The sequence below is a fragment of the Thunnus thynnus genome, chromosome 6, assembly GCF_963924715.1.
Source record: "Thunnus thynnus chromosome 6, fThuThy2.1, whole genome shotgun sequence".
NCBI classification, from domain to species: Eukaryota; Metazoa; Chordata; class Actinopteri; order Scombriformes; family Scombridae; genus Thunnus; species Thunnus thynnus.
In genome coordinates this window covers 13,482,484-13,498,511 of record NC_089522.1, presented here as the reverse complement: position 1 = coordinate 13,498,511, position 16,028 = coordinate 13,482,484, and the positions used below count along the sequence as shown (strand labels likewise).

Genomic DNA, 16,028 nt, shown 5'->3' with positions numbered 1-16,028 from the left:
GATTTTCACCTGATAATAAACTTCCATGGTTTTATGTGCCACTGCCTCAAGAAGTAGTCATTTCCTGCTGCAAGAGGACGCTGTTCACCACATATCTTAATATGTTAAATGGTCCTTTTGTAGTGAAGACAGCTGAGAATATGTTTCTGAAGATAACGATAAAAAAATACTTACAGTATACATGATACAGAACAATATGACAACACCACAAACTAAAGTGTAAGATATTACCATATAGTTGAATCAATACCTATCTGACAGTCTCAAAAATGTTATGAGCTTCATAAAGATGCACTAGCTTTTATTGCATTGGATTGCATTAATTTAAAAGATGCTGATGTCATTTTAAAAGTAAAATTCACAACTCTAGTCTGTCATTAAAATCACCAAGATACTATGTGTCACCAGTATAAACCAGTGAATGTGGGTGAGAATTTAAGACATAGTGAATTGTTTAATGTTGTTAGCAGTATTTTCAGCTGTTTTTGACTTTTCAGATTTTTTCACTAAGTGCTGATGTCTTGACATGATCAAGAGCTGAAGAATGTTTTATTCAAAACTTCTTTTCCCTTATTCTTCATCGAAGAAAAGAAATACTGTGCTAAAAAAAATCAGTTTGTGGCAACGATACAGAAGAAGCATCGATATGTCGCTGTGACAACACTAGTATGTGTAACAGTATCTTTCTCCCTCCATGTCCAGCTCATCACAGCCAGCTGAGCCAGCAGCAGCAACAACACACGCTGCCTCCGGGACACTTCCAGGTGAGACGCATGCTCGCTGCAGACGACATCCAGGACGACTTTGACTGGGACTCCATCGTCTAAACGGAGTCGTCAGTCGAAAGGAGGGATGAAGAGAGAGACTGGAAATGAGAAAGAGACATAGAGACATATGAGGTATGGGACTGGCCAACCTGCTCCTTTCACCAGTGTGAGAAAACAGAAGACAATCCAAGAGAAAACAAACGTTAAGTAATTTGTCTGATCTCGCTGGCCTTTTTTTCTGCTACAAGTGGATGACGAGTCTAAAGACAATCATTTAAAAAATGAGACTTACACAGGATTGGACCGAGCCAAGATGTAAACACACATCATCCAAAACTAAAGGACGTCTGAAGCTCTCTGAATTGTCTCATGTTGTGTGCCCCCCTCCCTCAGTGCCAACAGGGTTACGAGTCGCCAAAGTGTTGTCGAAACATCTGTGAATTGTTTTCTTTTTGTTTTCTTAAATCTTTTGTGTTTCCAGCTACAACTTGTGTCCCATGTCTGCAAATTATCAGCAAATGTGATCGAGTGGAGGTAACGAATAGAAAGTTTGTTCATCTCCAAACTTTCCAAACTGCAGAAAATGAATTTTGCTTGTCATTCACATGCATTCAGCAGGTCCAAATATTTCAGATGTTTTCTTCTTTTCTCTTCATTATTTTCATACCGGGCGTCTGTGTTGTTTTTTTTGAAGAAGAAAGTAATGATGTTGTACCTGTAACTTGAATCAGTGAAGGGTGAGTGGAGCACCACCTGCTGGTTAAAACAGGCACCATATTGCTTCCTCTGCCAAAAAAAAAAAAAAAAAATTCTATGCACCACTGTCTGTTCTGTCTTTATCTTTGTTACTTCACGTTGGACACCAGTTGTAAACGTTTTTACTTTATCATTTCAAATGCCATTGTTGTGTGTGTGTGTGTGTGTCTGTGTGTGTGTGTGTGTGTGTAACTGTCCATGGTGCCATGTTCTCAGGGTGTTTCGCTCACATGCCATGTCAAACCAACACAAAGCCATTTACATGTCTGTATGTGAGGTTGCCGTGTGTTGTACGGTGCAATCAGTGTTCACTTCTTGTCGGCGAACAGCGAGCGTCCTGGTGACTGTGGTCAAAAGTAAAGTCTTCATTTGTCAGCTTATAAGCTAACTGATATAAAATACTGTGGAATATGCTTTTTCAGCAGCTCATGCAACAGCCACTAATTAAAATTAAAACAATATGCTGGCTAGACTTTGGACATCGTGAACAATAATCCGTTGTTTTCTGAGACATAATTTAGTTTTTTCCAATTTTTATAATTTGAGGAAAGTGCATATCAATTATGAGCAGACAGGGAAGGTCGGCCGTGATTTTCGAGATGCCTCATTAAGAAGAAGACAAGCATTTTTTTGCACAACACCTAGCTTGATAGCATCTAGTGAATGAGAGAAATAAAAGATAACGGTGAACTTTTTAATTCTTTATTAAGATGATCAGCAAGGGAGCAAAATTAAACAAAATGCTCAACTTTTTTTTTTACTGTGATGTTTACTTTTGTCTGTGTGTACAAGTGTGTATAGTCTTCTCTGATTTTCTTTAGCATACCGCTCCGTGTAGCTCAAAAGATACTCATAAGAAACAAATACTTTGTTTGTATTAAAGTGGGTACACAGTGAAACATGGGACCTTAAAGTGCTCTTTGGTTTGGAGGATCTCAGTGATTGTTAGGATGGTCAAAACAAGGTCTCATTGTAGAAAAAAGAATACTCTTTATTATTGCCATTAAATGCTGTATTACAGTGACCAGCATTATATATATCTTGTATGTTTGTGTGTTGTTGTCCATGTAAATAACAGTATGTTACTCCTCTGTTTGCCCTTGAAAAACACAGACTGATAAAAAGAAAAAAAAAAGCAAATGGAGAGAAAGTATTTTGTTATTTGTCATTCAGGAGACACCGTATGTACATACCTTCGGTATATTGTAAATAAGTGATAAAAAAAAAAATCGGCATTGGCGTTCTGTGTGTCATAGATAATCTGTGTATGGCGGTTCAACAGTTAAAATCTGTTTCAGTGTTTATTAAAATGTCATTGATCATTTTTACTGCGCTAACATGCATCTGCTGTCGTTATTTCATCAGCTGTTGGCACGTTTCACTTCAACAGTCAATGAAAAAAAATATTTAAATGATGCTGGACAAGTTGCTTAAGTGCTATTCATGACTCTAAATCTACAACTCAGCAGGAGTCACATTTGTAAATGTTTACTTTGTCGTTGTTATTGAGATAACTTTTTCCTCCTTTCCTCTGTGCTGTTTTGACCTTTGCAGCGTGCTGTCCAACAGGTGTCAGTCTAGTGCCAAGCAACAGTTTGTTTGCACTCCATCGCATGTAAACTCAACAGACCACCCATGCTTGTCTGTGTGAAAGTCACACGATGTTCTAACTGTATTTATGGCTCCTTTTCATTTGGAAAACCTGTTCAAAAAGCAGCTACCGCTTGCTAACACACAGCAGCCACAGATGTAAGCTGCCAATTTTCATTACTCAAACAAAATTGATGTTTTTAAAGGATCAATACGGATGTGTTATGGATGCTTGTTTCATTCACTGTTTGCTTTTACGGTTAAAATCGGTTTAAAAAAATATGAGGCTGCAGAACAGCTTTATTTCATTCACTTTCTTGGCTCTTAACTATGTGATTAAGGATTATTTGAGACAGCTCAAAGCTCTGTTTACATCTCTCTCCATTCATTCAGAGAGCACTGGAACAGCCTGTTGCTTTAGCTTTCTAATTATTTAAACTGGCCTGTAGTTTGAAACGCCTGTCTTGTCTTGATAAATAAGTCGGTCTATTTATCTTTATTTCCAAGTGTGTGTTTGCGTGTGTGCGTGCTGCTGATATTGCAAGGTTTGCAAACAGGGTGTCTGGCTGCGCACCAAGAGGGCTGAAACCACCTTACTGCCCCTATCCAGACACCCTCCTCCCAACCCAACCTGCCCCTTGCGCCTCAACCCGCCCAGCCCACCACCAGTACCAGCACCCCTCCTCCACTCTCAGCACAGTCACTTACACACACTCTCTTCTTTCTCTCTCCTGCTGTGTGTGCCAGTCCCTCTCTCTCCCTTCACTTCCTTAAAGTGGCCAGAGCTCATCTCTTTTTGCTCTTGTCCTGTCTACATCCCTCCACCACTCTTCTTTCTTCCCGCTCCAACTGAGAGAGTGATCAGCTCCGGCTTGGCCCCGTCTGCCTTCAACCTCTACAAGTCCAAAAAAGAAAAAAGGATCTCAGACTGCTATTTTTCCCAAACTTCCCCAGAAGACTTCATTTTCATTCTTGACCTTTTTTGGTCCTTCATCCTTCCTCTCCGAAGAGGCCGGTTGGTGTGTGTGTGTCTGGCGTGCGCGAAGACTCCGGTGTCGTGCTCTTTGCCCCGAGGGAGTCCCTAAAGGTAGTGACTGGAGGAGAAAAGTTTTCACCACGATGAATGTTCAGCTGCTGCTCCTGTTGGCCCTGGCTGGCCCTTTCTGTGCCTTCACACATGCAAGTAAGTAAACTCTCCGCTATCACCGTCCTGCTGTTAGCACACTGTGTCCCCCTCTCTCCATCTGCCTCCATGTGCCCACACCACACCACTCTTTGTCTGCTTTAATCCCTGTTGATTTTCATACAATAACACAATGGGGGCTGTTTTCAAATGGGAATAAGTTCAATTTTAATGTGTGTAGCTGTTAACTAATGAATTATTTCTCATCTTATTCAAGTCATTTACACTTTTGATATTTTTAATGTTTATACTGTTAAATCATCACTGAAAACCGCCGGCTCATATGTTCCACCTTGGCTGAGACTCACTCTCCAAACTTTCTGGTGTTAATTTAACAAAGACAGAGCCAAGTGGACAGACTGTGTTGATTTTAACAGATGCCCTTCCTCTATCTTTCTCACATTTTCACACACTACCTCTGAACTTTGAGCAGCAAAGGAAAAAAAAAAAAAAAAAAAGTTTGATTTGGAGACACAAGGGAGAAAAGTGATGTAATGGCAGGAGCTCTGCTGCCTCGTGTCTGTAAATTCTTGGCACAGGCAATGAGAAGAAAGGAATATCCTCTGGAAGGCTCCCAAAACAGGGCTCATACACAGAGAGGGAGGGATGGCTGTAAACTGTAACATACACCATACACATTTATCTGAAAGCTTATCTACTGCCTCCTCTTACTTCACTCCTGACTCACTCTTTTCTCTTTTCCTCTGTTTTTTTTTGCTTTACATCTGTTCTCTCTCTTGCCTCTCTTAATCCCTATATGTATGTTTCCTCTCTCTGTCTCTTTCTTTCTTTCTTTCTTTCTTTCTTTCTTTCTTTCTTTCTTTCTTTCCTTCCTTCCTTCCTTTGCCTTGACCAGCAGTGTTTGCCCGGGGGGAAGCAGCAGGCATGGAGGGAGGGGGTGTGGCTGAGGGCCTGAGGGAACTGCAGGGCAGGGCAGGGCTGGTTTGCGTGCGTGTATTAATAGAGGGAGGCTCTATATTTAAGAGGGTCATATGGATGAGAGAGAGAAGCAAGAGACAGGAAGAAGGGAGAACACCCCGTACGTGATGACCTATAAGAGGCGCCCCACCCTCTCTTACCCGCATGTTGTTAGACCGTACGGCACCCCGCCCCTTGGCACTTACCCATCTTTGGTGGGGTATCAAGCATTACCACTTAAACTTCTCCCCCCCCACCCCTCCCACTTCTCCCTCGGTCTCTTAACAGTCCTCCGCCTCTCTCCTAACTCTTTGCCCCCTTCCCTTTTTCCAGCTTGATGAGTCTGGACCCCGGGGGACAGGGTTGGTGTAAAGACAGGGGGAGCTGAGAGAGGCTGGGTCTATTTTTAAACAACAACCTTTACCGGTCGGAGGCGACGTGCCTGTACCATTTCCATGGAGGTTTACTCTGAAAAAGAAGGTCCTTATAAAACTTCCAGAGCGATTCTCCTCTGCCACCTCCCAAAGAAAAGAGGAAACAAAGAAAATAGCTCATTCCTCATCCATGCTTCAGAAACAGGGTCTTTTAACTCCCTAGCGCCCGCTCACTTAACTAGCAAACCCCATGTATCCTGTAAAACCCTACACCCCCGCTCCCCCCTCGCCTCCCCCCACCCCTCCAGTCTCCTTCTTAATGAGTTTTGTCTGCCTCCCTGGTCCAATAACATCCCCGTCACATCTGGCCGTCGAAGGGAGAGGTCAATGCCCTTTGTCCGTGCCTGCGTCTAGAAATGACTCAAATGTTGCGCTCACACTCCAAATATGAGACACATGCTGGGTAAAGAGGGACCATGAGGAACGGGCGCTTCTCACGTCAACTCTGTCTCGTTTTGAGAAAACAAAAACGCTCAGTCATACTTCCAAAAATTTCTGCTAGGAGAAAGAAACATCTGTTTATGGAAAAGAGGTTGCCATTTCAGCCCAGACCAAGCCCAATCCCCGACAGTGTGCTGCAGGCACTTTTTATCACATGAGAGTGGGACTCCAGAAACATGACTAAATAAGTAGCAGAGCATGGCCCAAACCCAACTGTAGAGGGACTTTTTGTGTGTGTGTGTGTGTCTCCTCTATGAGTACCAGCACAAATGTCTCATATCTCTAGCACCTACGTGTGCTGCAGGGTGAGACATGGTGCAAGAGAAAGTAAGAAAAAAAAAAAACAGAGCCGCTGACTAAGGAACACTTACACAACTGGGTGGGTGTTTTATGATGTGGGAGTTGGATTTGAAGGTTAGCAAGATTAGAAATACATTAAGGGGCTGGCTTGATAAATTTCTAGAGGTCAGGAGTGTTGCTTTTATCTGGGGTGTTTTGTTTTGACAGAAAAGGAGAGAGGAAAAGTGATGCTACAGCGTGATCTATTTATTTTGTCATTTCTACATCTTCCCTTGCATTCCATGTCATCCCTGTTCTGATTCATTACATTTTAGGAATTTAATCAGACCTGTTAAACTTAGAGATTAAAGGCCCACTTGGTCTGGTACCAGTTCGTGCCTCGGATGATAGAGTCCAGATGGGACTTGCTGCATGTCCTCATATCTAAGTTAGCCCAGGAGGGGAACAAATCTGTTCCTGTTTGAGTGTGGACGCTCATTGTGTTGCCTCTGTGATAAGACTGGCTGAGAATATTCCACTACAGCTTGTCTCCTGCTTCAAAATCCCCAGTGTGCAGTGCATGGCACGCCCCAGTATCTCCACAGCTGACTCCTACTGGTTTAGCGGGGGAGGTTATACCGTACGGCATCTCGTCATAGTGCAGCGAGATGGGCAGGGCGCCTATCTCTCACATTTCCCTCCTCCAGCGCCGCAAAAACATTCCTGGGCTCCAAAGGTGGACACACACAGTCCCTCCCATCGTCTGTATGGACGCTTTCCCTCCCACACAGGACTGTGAATTAGTAGCTATCTCACACACACACACACACACACACACATTCACACAAATAGGGGGCCTCAGTGACAGCTGATTGTGATCGTAATGGATGGAAGCTGCTACTCCCTCCTTTTCGGTCTCACACTGTATATCGTTGTCCCCCCCCCCCCACCCCTCACTCTTTCACTCTCTCTGGAGGTTTTATTTCTGCTGGGCAGGAGTGAAGCCCCATGTGGGTGCCTCTTTCTCCCAGCTTTTTACTTTATTCCTTTACACTTCGCTCACTTTTCACTCAGCTCTTTGTCTGCCTGCGTTTTTATACTCCACCTCACCCTTCCTTCCCTGAGTATCTCCATCACTCCAGCTTTTTTTTGAAGGGAATGATTCACAGTCCCAATTATATGTTGAAGACAGCATCATCACCGCTTGTGTTCTACTTGTATTTACCTGCTTTGTTCTTTTCTCTTAATAACTTAATGAGTGAGAAAATATATTTATAATTTGGGTGAACAGACACTTTAAAGCCCTGTCAAAGGCTGAGACAGCCATAGTTTTACATATACACACACACACACACACACGCCCATAAACACATGCTGTGGTGCTTGCTAACTCTTGCTGAGTGGCAGGATGATTTCAGGCTGTTTCACATGGAAATGGATGCCAAGGAGTACGTGTGGTCAAAATGATGTCATGGTGGGTAAAATGACCTGCGTGCACCGCTGAAAATTTGGAATAATAAGAACAACGCCACAGTTACGTAAACCTTTCTCAGTCTAGGATTGAGAGAGTCAAAAGGAAACTGGAACCACTTCCAACTTTGCGGTGTTGCAGTTTTTTTTTGTGTGTGTGTGTTGAGATTTCACACAACGCCACTAAACTTTGGCGGTTTCGAGGTGTCTGGTCATCATTAGACGCACGAGAAGCGTGACTCTGTGGTACGAAAATCATATCTGCATCTACATGGAGCTCGAGCAGTACTCTTCTTGCATGTGACCCTGTGCTCCGTCCCCCCCGAGGATTAACAGAGGGTCACTTGCGTACATACTAACCACTACACACAGGCTCACATATTGCTGTGAGCAAAGACAGCAAATCAAAGACAGACCATGTTCACAATGAATTCAAGCAGCAGAAGGGACACTGGGCTGCTCCCTGGCTTCTCATTTAACATACCGTTCCCTCGCAACTCCCCTCCACCCTTTTTTACTTTCCCTCCTGCTTCCCTTTCTCTCTCTCTCTCTCTCTCTCTCTTTCTCTCTCTCTCTCTCTCTCTCTGGGGATTCAGCCTTCTCAAAGGTTTGCAGCAGCAACAAACCTATCCTTAGGGAGTGGCAGGGTCACGGAAAGGAAGATGGGAGCGAAAAGTAGTAGATTAAAAGGAAAAGAGAGAGGGGATGTGAACCGCAACAGTCTCACCCTCTCTTACTCACTAATGCAGCTGTATTAACCCACGATAGTCAGCACAGTGGGGAGGAAATACTACTCAGAGCTAATTGTGGGAACTGTGCACATAATGAAACAATTGTTGGTGGAGGTTGAAGGGGTGATTACACATAGCGCAAGGCCATACTCTGTGAAGCGCAGACCATTTTATCATCACTTACAGACGTTCCAAACAAACAGTCTCCATTTGAAAACCCCCTTCAATACTCGACCGCGGTGGGAACAAATGTTTTGTTATATTTACCCCGCCTGTTGCTAATGAACACGCTAGCCAGCACAGGACTAGGAATAACTGCACCAGTTGTTAGACAAGTCCAGCCATTCAGAGTTATTTTTACCCTTGTAAAGTATTTTCTATTATTTCAAGTATTTAGAACAATTGGTGAAAACCGGAGATGGAGAGAACATGATGTCAGACGCTAAGTTTAGAAGACTTGCATAGATGCTTGTCCCCTGGTCTCTACAGTAAGAAAGTTTTTAAAGGAGAAGCAGAGTTTTTTTTTTTTTCTTTTCCAAGGAGAAGAAGCAATTTCAGGCCAACATCTTGTCAGTGGAAAGTTAACTGTAGACCGTAATTTTGGTGCCACACTGAAAACTACCTCCTTAATTTTGAAGTAGCGCTGTCCAGGCTGAGCTTTCAGTTGTGGCTGGGAGGATGTTGAACGTGGGGAGATGGAACTAGGGTTATTGGAGGGAAATGATTAGGTTGAACCCAGGCCCCTTCATAGTCCAGGCCTTGATGAGAGACAGGAGGATAAATACATGTCTTCATACAGTCGCTGAATGCAAAATGGGAGCTTCCATTTAACTGCAAGCACAGACATCTTCTAAACTCTGACAAAGCCTGTCTTTTAGATGTTAGATGGCAATTTAAAAAAAAAAAAGTTCTAATTTTCTTGAAGTCACCCTCCACTCAAAAATGTTTTGCTTCTCGAATGTTTGAGCTTCACTGTGCAGGATGATTTTATGTGCACTAGAAGGCTTTTTTTCACATTCATCGGCTGAAAGTGGAAAGTTTCTCTGTGCTCATTGACAATACAGTTTTACGAGCATGATTTGTGACATCACAAATAGTTTTTGGAGCCAATCCTGGTGCAATATTCAGCTTACACAAGTGTGATGTGGAAACTTGAAACTTCCAGTGCACATACACTGAGAATAGACTTTACAGTGAAAAAGGAGACATCTTATGTCCAGTAGTTAAACTTTTGAGATTAAATATATTTGCATATTTCTAGATTCAGAATTTTTAATGAGGGAGAAGGAGTAGGTGTCATTTTAAGGATTTTAACAACATAATTGAACTTTTTTTGTGTGGAAATATTATATCAGACGCAAATTATTATTCAAAGTAGAGTATACATACATCTTAAAACAAGTCTGCATGGGATCTTTAAGATTGATATTGGATAGTAATTATACAAAAAAAACAAAGACAGAACAACAACTTCAGAATTAGGACATCTTCCTGAGATTGTCTTTTTGATGGTCCTCTCACAATCAGTTGTCCCTGATACCCCACCCTTAAATAACTGCACATGTAAAATGACTGAGAGCTAATAAAACATCCTGTGCTCTCCTCACACATCAACTGCTGCAGCGGTGGCTCTCTGCACAGGAAATGAGGCAGAGGATGTGGCATGCCAGTACGCACAGAATACCAGCCCTAAAGACAGGATGGAGGGGTGGGGGAATGGAGGGAAGATGTATGTTTTATGACGTCATGGGGTGTGGTGGTCATGCTGTCACGGTTGCCGTGTGCTGGTGACAGGAAAAGTGTCACGAGGTAGTGTGAGAAGGAGGAAAGGTCATGTCATGATATGTCAGGGAGGAATGTGAACATTTACCTTGTTCATTTTTACCTTTTTTGGCACTGATCTGGATCTGGGTCGATATGACGGAGTATAGTGGAGCTTGGTTCAATATTCTAATTTATTGTACCTTTATATAACAGTGTTGTTACTTCGTTCACATATCTAGATATCATGTTTCACAGTTGTCTTGTCTAAATGAATGATGAAAGTTTACCAAAAAAGTTTACCAAAAAATTTTTACCAAAATCTATCACAGTGTGAAATATGAAGTGTAAAATGAATACATTTTAAAGAAAACCACTGAAAAATATTTAATTCAAATGTGATTTTGAATACTTCAGTAGAGATTTTAACATCTATATCAAGATAATTCTGTGCTACTAACTGCAATATTATTTCATCCATACAGACACAAAGAGGCTTTAATTTGATTTGTTTTCATCACTGGAAAATGACATACATTACGTGTTTTAGGTTTATTACAACCATTAAAGGGTTCAACATTTAGAAAAATACTGGCAGGAATATTTCAGACTTCAGAGACAAAGAGTGCATTTTGCCAAACCAATTTAAAATGGTTTCCCAGCAGCACCATGTAACATGAAACAAATGACAAAAATAATATATAAATAAGTATTATTATTACAACAACACCTGCATTTGAACCCATCTGTGATCTCTCTACTAATTGCTCCCTGACTCTCTCCAGGCCCTACAGGAACCCCTACAGATGCTCTTCCAGGCATTACCACAGAACAACCTTCAGCAACTGATCTTCTCCTGACCACTCTCAGCACAACAGTTGAGACTACAGATGCTCCAAAAGAGGATCTTACTTCCGTCACTAATACTCCTACAACAGCTCCAGCAGCGGCCCCTGAGGCTGCAACAGTTGCCGTCACTGTGGCAGACATTCCCTCTGTTACCGAGGACCACGTCAGTGAGACAAATGCCCCCGTTCCTGCTTCTACTGCAGCATCACAACCCCTTACCACTCATCTTCCTGTTGTGGAAACCGAAGCCCCCACTGATCCAGCAAAGGTTAAGGACCAAACTGAGGCGACGGGAGCCGCTGAGGAAGGCACGGGTGACGAGGTGGTCATGGAAGAAGGCACAGAGGGTGAGGAATGTGTGGGGTGGGGGTTTGGGTAGTGATGGTGGTCAGTTTGAATTCAGGTGTTCCTATTGACTGATGTGATGTGATAGACAAGCTCAAACTCTGCGAAGGGTTTTAAAAGTCACACACAGGCTTAATCTCCCCCAAAACAGACTCTTTCTCACTTTCCTACAGGTTATTAATCTTTTTCTAGATAGATACTGTAGATAAGTGGATGGCATTTTATTAATTCTAAGGGTAAAAATGACTCATGACGCCTTCACTGGTCTACATATTAAAATATCTCTTGTCTTTCTGTCCCTCAGATGGCCTGAGCTCTGGCCAGGTAGTCGGCATCGTGATTGGCGCTCTGTTGGCAGTGGTCATCGTCATTGCCGTGGTGATTGCTGTTGTGAGGAGGATGGGCAAATACTCGTGAGTACTTCTCCTCTCCCGGTGAATGCAGACAGTTAAAATAATGTTGTGCAGTGAGTCATCACTACTGGTTTCCTCTAAATATGGAGTGAAAATGCATGAGCTTTTAGTCACAGCGGACACATCCTGTGATGAAATAACACAGCCAGTGATGTCATGGATCTTGGTGAGAGAGTTCTGTGTGATAAGATGACCTCGCATGCCCAAACTGCATAGCATTTAGACCATAACTGGTGCTGAAAATATTTAAATGCCGACCTTCCCTCGAGAGAGCAATAGAGGTCCCATCTTGATGACAGTATTCCCACAAACCACACCCTCCCCTCCGAGGATACTGTCATGTGCTGCATGTCACGCTAATGATGAATGTCTTTTTTTGTCACAGGTCTGCCAAGAACAAAAAACCTGCGAAAAAAGACAGCGCTATGGTTTCTGTAAATTTTCCCTATTTGAATCTTTCATCTAACCACTTTAACGCCTCCTCCCCCTTTATTTCACAGACGTGTAAGACGTCTTTTACCCAAAAACTACTGACAAAGTTTGACAGTTGCTGCTCCTTTTGCTGACACACAGTCCTGTGGCCCAATGGGTAAAATTAGGCATTGATGGTGACAAGTGGCTCTATTTGGCCTTATAATGAGCCTGTTTATTTACTCAAGCGTCTGTCTATGTGGCCAAGTGTCATCAAGAAGACTGGCTCTATATGAACAGCTTGATTTGTCCCCTTGTCTGTCTCACCAGCCGTAGAACAGGGAGCTTGTGTTTGTCAGAAGTGGGGCAGCAACGCAAAACTGCAGCTTGGTTTTCATCTCAGGAACTAATTATGAGTCTTCCTGTGATTGTTGGTCTATTTTTAAAAGGTTTATTTCACAGAATATCGTCTAAAAATCATCCCTGACTTAAGATACACTTTAAAAGGGGTAAGTGTAGTCTGCAAACTAATGTTGTCAGCTCTCACTTAAAAAAATGTCCCTTTCTTTTTTGTTTTTGATAAATACACCTCCTATGTAAAACTTATGTTGCCTCTTTTTTTTGTATATGTACCTACATGTTAAATCTTTTACTTAAATGTACCCCCATTTTGTTTCCATGTGCCCTCATAATGGAAAAAATTAACTGTACATCCATGAAACGACACTAAACAAAACAAGTCCACCAATGAATTAACTTCAAAATGAGTTCAACCTCAGATACTCTAACAGCTGTAGATACGGGTAATCCTCCTTTTTCAAGCACTGACAGTCTGACTCTCTCTTTTTATCCCACAGCCCCTGAGGAAAAAGTCGGCCAAGCAGCAGGAGCGCTCGAAGTTCTGGAAATTCTGAACTACTGAACTGTGATGTCATTTCCGATCATTAAAACAAGCACGATACCAGAACTAAACGAATCTAACCAGGACTCTGGACTGTTGCCCAAAAAGAGGGGGAGGGAGACTTGTGTGTGTGTTTATGTATGTACTGTATGTGAGACAAGAGGGGTACATGAGCAAACATCATCACCTCCCCCCGCTACCTCCCTGACCCCCTGGAGCCATCGATATAAAAGGCTCTGTCTTCCCCTACTCCAAACCCTCGGAGAGAACAAAACAAGGTGACAGCAAGATGTCACAAAGAATTTCAGGGCTTTTCAAATGCATTTGTTTAAAAAAAAAAAGAGAGAGAGAGAGAGAGAAATAGAGAGTTATCTGGCATCTGGGGGAAAAAAGTCTCTCTCCTATAAAGTGATACTCTTACAGTGACTGGCTTAGATTTACATGCAGGTTGAAGAAAAAGACATAAAATGAAAATCCAGACTAAACAAAAGGAAATTAAATAGACAAGGAAGGTGTGAGCAGGAAAGGAGGCAGGAAAGACTGTTACAAATTCCACAGGATGTATATACAATGCAAGGGGACTACATAGTATACAGCTAATGACTTTCTCATATGTTGCAGTTGCATAGGCTAGCATTTGATATTATGGAATACACAGTACATACAGGCAGCCTTAGGCTATTGTTGTGGCTAACAGACCTTTAAAAATACCCTGAGCACCAGTTAAAACATTTTCTCACGTAGCCAGAATCCCTGATATGTTGGCCAACTGTATGAAGCACCGTGTGCAGAAGTTGTTCTGACATACATGTAGCACACCCAGGAGCTCTGAGGGCTACCGTGGGGCTAACAGAAAAAGAAAAAGGCACCCCTCATTTGCAAGAGTAACGTGACATTCTGCCCACTTTAACACTGACATATAAAAACCTAATACATATCTGTGAAATTTAGCAGAAGGGTTTGTGCCACTGTCTCTGGTATTCTCTAGGTAGTTAGGAGGATTTTAACTTTTGAAGTGCATTATTAATGTGAATTGACTGTACTTTTTAACTGCCACCCATTCCAAAACAGACCAGCTTTGATGACTTCTGGCTTCCTTGCCAAAGCGTGTTCCTTGTAAAGGCTTACACACAGCCAGCGGTTGTTCAACATAGTAATAGCATTGTCTTGACAATGTATTCATAGTACTTCTGTTAATAGTTAGATTACCAGAACAGCCATCCAGTCTATAAATTGAGCTAAACCCAGATTGCGTAAACAGGACGACATTTTATAGTTGCACTTAGTTTTAGTGCACAGTGTTGGCAGTAATGCCCTTTTTTTGTTATTTTTGCAATTGTAAGTGTGCATAAATGGGTGTACAAATAATTAAGTCTCAGCTTAGCTCCGCTTGCTTTACAAACTCGTTTAATATGTGCACTGAATGAGTGATGTAATGTTTAATGAATAGGCTTTAGACACTGCAAACATTTGCAACGACGTTTGTTTGTTTCCTCCCTTCTGCTTTGCCACATATTATCAGTTCTAGGTCTTTAATTTGTGCCATCTGATTTGTTTGAACCCTTTTATTTAATTGCAGTGTTTTTGTTCATACTGTTTCAATAAAAAACTGAAAACACTCCACAAAGTAGTTCACTCAATTGTTCACTGAAAGCTCTCTTTTGTCTTCTGTGCATGAATAGCTTTTTCAAATATTTGTTTATTGTCCTCACCATTTCCTATCAATTAGATTAGTAACCATGGCAACGCCAAAAAGTCAATACATTCTTGAGTAGCACTGTATTCAATCTTGAGCCAGGCCAAAATACTTGTAACAGTTAAAATCTTCTGACACTTCTCTATTTCCAAGTGCAACTCACACACATCATTAACAGCTTCCACAGGGGCAGCATCCAGCTGCCCGCTCTGATTGGTTCACGTAATGCTTCAAATTTTCGAAAAAAAACAAAAAAAACAACAACCCTTTTTCGGAGTGGAAACAAACAGCACCAAATATGGAGGACCATATGGCCTCGAACCGTTGAGTCGGTTGAGCCCTCTGACAGTTAGGTGTGTTTTTTATGTCATGTTGTGGAGTTTTTCATATGGTGCTGTTAAGCTGAGGCAAGGCTCCAACAGTAGGCTGCGAGTCGCACAGAGATGCTCTGTGTCTGGCTCCCTCTCCTCCGTGTGGTTTTAGGCAGCGGCCCAACGCCCACCACCTCAGCCTCTGCCCCACCGGCGAGCTTCATAACTCCCTTTAGCTCACTCTCTCGCTTCAGACTGCTGGGAACAATGGAGTCTTTTGAGAGGGGCACATGGAGAAGCTATGGGCCGTGGCTGTGAAACTGCTCGCCAGCAGCTCCCTCTCGTTCCTTCGGCAAAAGGGGGAATTCTGTACATCGCTACAGGGTGGAGTCACTTCCTGGGTGGGCCCAGCATTGATCATGTGCATTTACACACGCACTCATACACAGAAACACTCAAACACAGACCCAGATCACTAACTGTGTACCGACTGTGCAGATGAGCACATGTTAAAGCTATCATAACAGTCATGCTCCAGCAAAATGTCCCAGCAGAAGAAGCTATTAAGCTACGCCATAAAAGTGAGTGATTCACGGAGTCAGATTCATGACACATGGTTACGCCACTGCAAACACAGGTCTATGTCTCATATTTAATTATCAGGCTCAAAACAGGATGCTTATGTGGTGTGCAGGCATAAATATGAGCTGAGTGTGTTGGAGGCTCTGCATAGTCACATGTGTTGGTGTGGTCCGCCACATGTGTGTATCTG

The 16,028-nt window shown here is 42.5% G+C and overlaps 2 protein-coding genes across 11 annotated transcripts in view; both read left to right on the top strand.

Annotated features, from left to right (window-relative positions):
- LOC137184312 (forkhead box protein J3-like) overlaps nucleotides 1-4,008 on the top strand; it is a 67,233-nt gene extending 63,225 nt beyond the window's left edge. For all 6 annotated transcript variants that reach the window (XM_067591849.1, XM_067591847.1, XM_067591848.1 and 3 more), the window contains exon 13: nucleotides 703-4,008. In XM_067591849.1, coding sequence (XP_067447950.1) covers nucleotides 703-827 — 125 coding nt within the window. In that variant the 3' untranslated portion in view covers nucleotides 828-4,008. The remainder of the gene's footprint in view (nucleotides 1-702) is intronic.
- Nucleotides 3,827-14,865, top strand: si:ch211-156j16.1 (uncharacterized protein LOC564557 homolog). Of its 5 annotated transcripts, none has more exons than XM_067591856.1 (6): nucleotides 3,828-4,296; nucleotides 11,116-11,526; nucleotides 11,829-11,937; nucleotides 12,323-12,365; nucleotides 12,798-12,857; nucleotides 13,206-14,865. In XM_067591856.1, the coding sequence occupies exons 1-6, from the start codon at nucleotides 4,233-4,235 to the stop codon at nucleotides 13,260-13,262; spliced, it is 744 nt and encodes a 247-aa protein (XP_067447957.1). In that variant the 5' UTR covers nucleotides 3,828-4,232; the 3' UTR covers nucleotides 13,263-14,865. The 5 variants fall into 5 exon arrangements, with proteins under 5 accessions (XP_067447955.1, XP_067447957.1, XP_067447956.1 ...); XM_067591855.1 differs by having other exon boundaries at nucleotides 12,323-12,371; XM_067591857.1 differs by lacking the exon at nucleotides 12,323-12,365 and having other exon boundaries at nucleotides 3,832-4,296.
- Nucleotides 14,866-16,028: the final 1,163 nt, after the last annotated feature.

Bases quoted from the DNA above. Each gene is read 5' to 3' on its own strand.
- si:ch211-156j16.1 (XM_067591854.1), top strand. From the start codon at position 4,233: ATGAATGTTCAGCTGCTGCTCCTGTTGGCCCTGGCTGGCCCTTTCTGT. The intron at 11,527-11,828 runs GTGAGGAATGTG...TCTGTCCCTCAG, and splicing joins CATGGAAGAAGGCACAGAGG to ATGGCCTGAGCTCTGGCCAG. The intron at 11,938-12,322 runs GTGAGTACTTCT...TTTTTGTCACAG, and splicing joins AGGAGGATGGGCAAATACTC to GTCTGCCAAGAACAAAAAAC.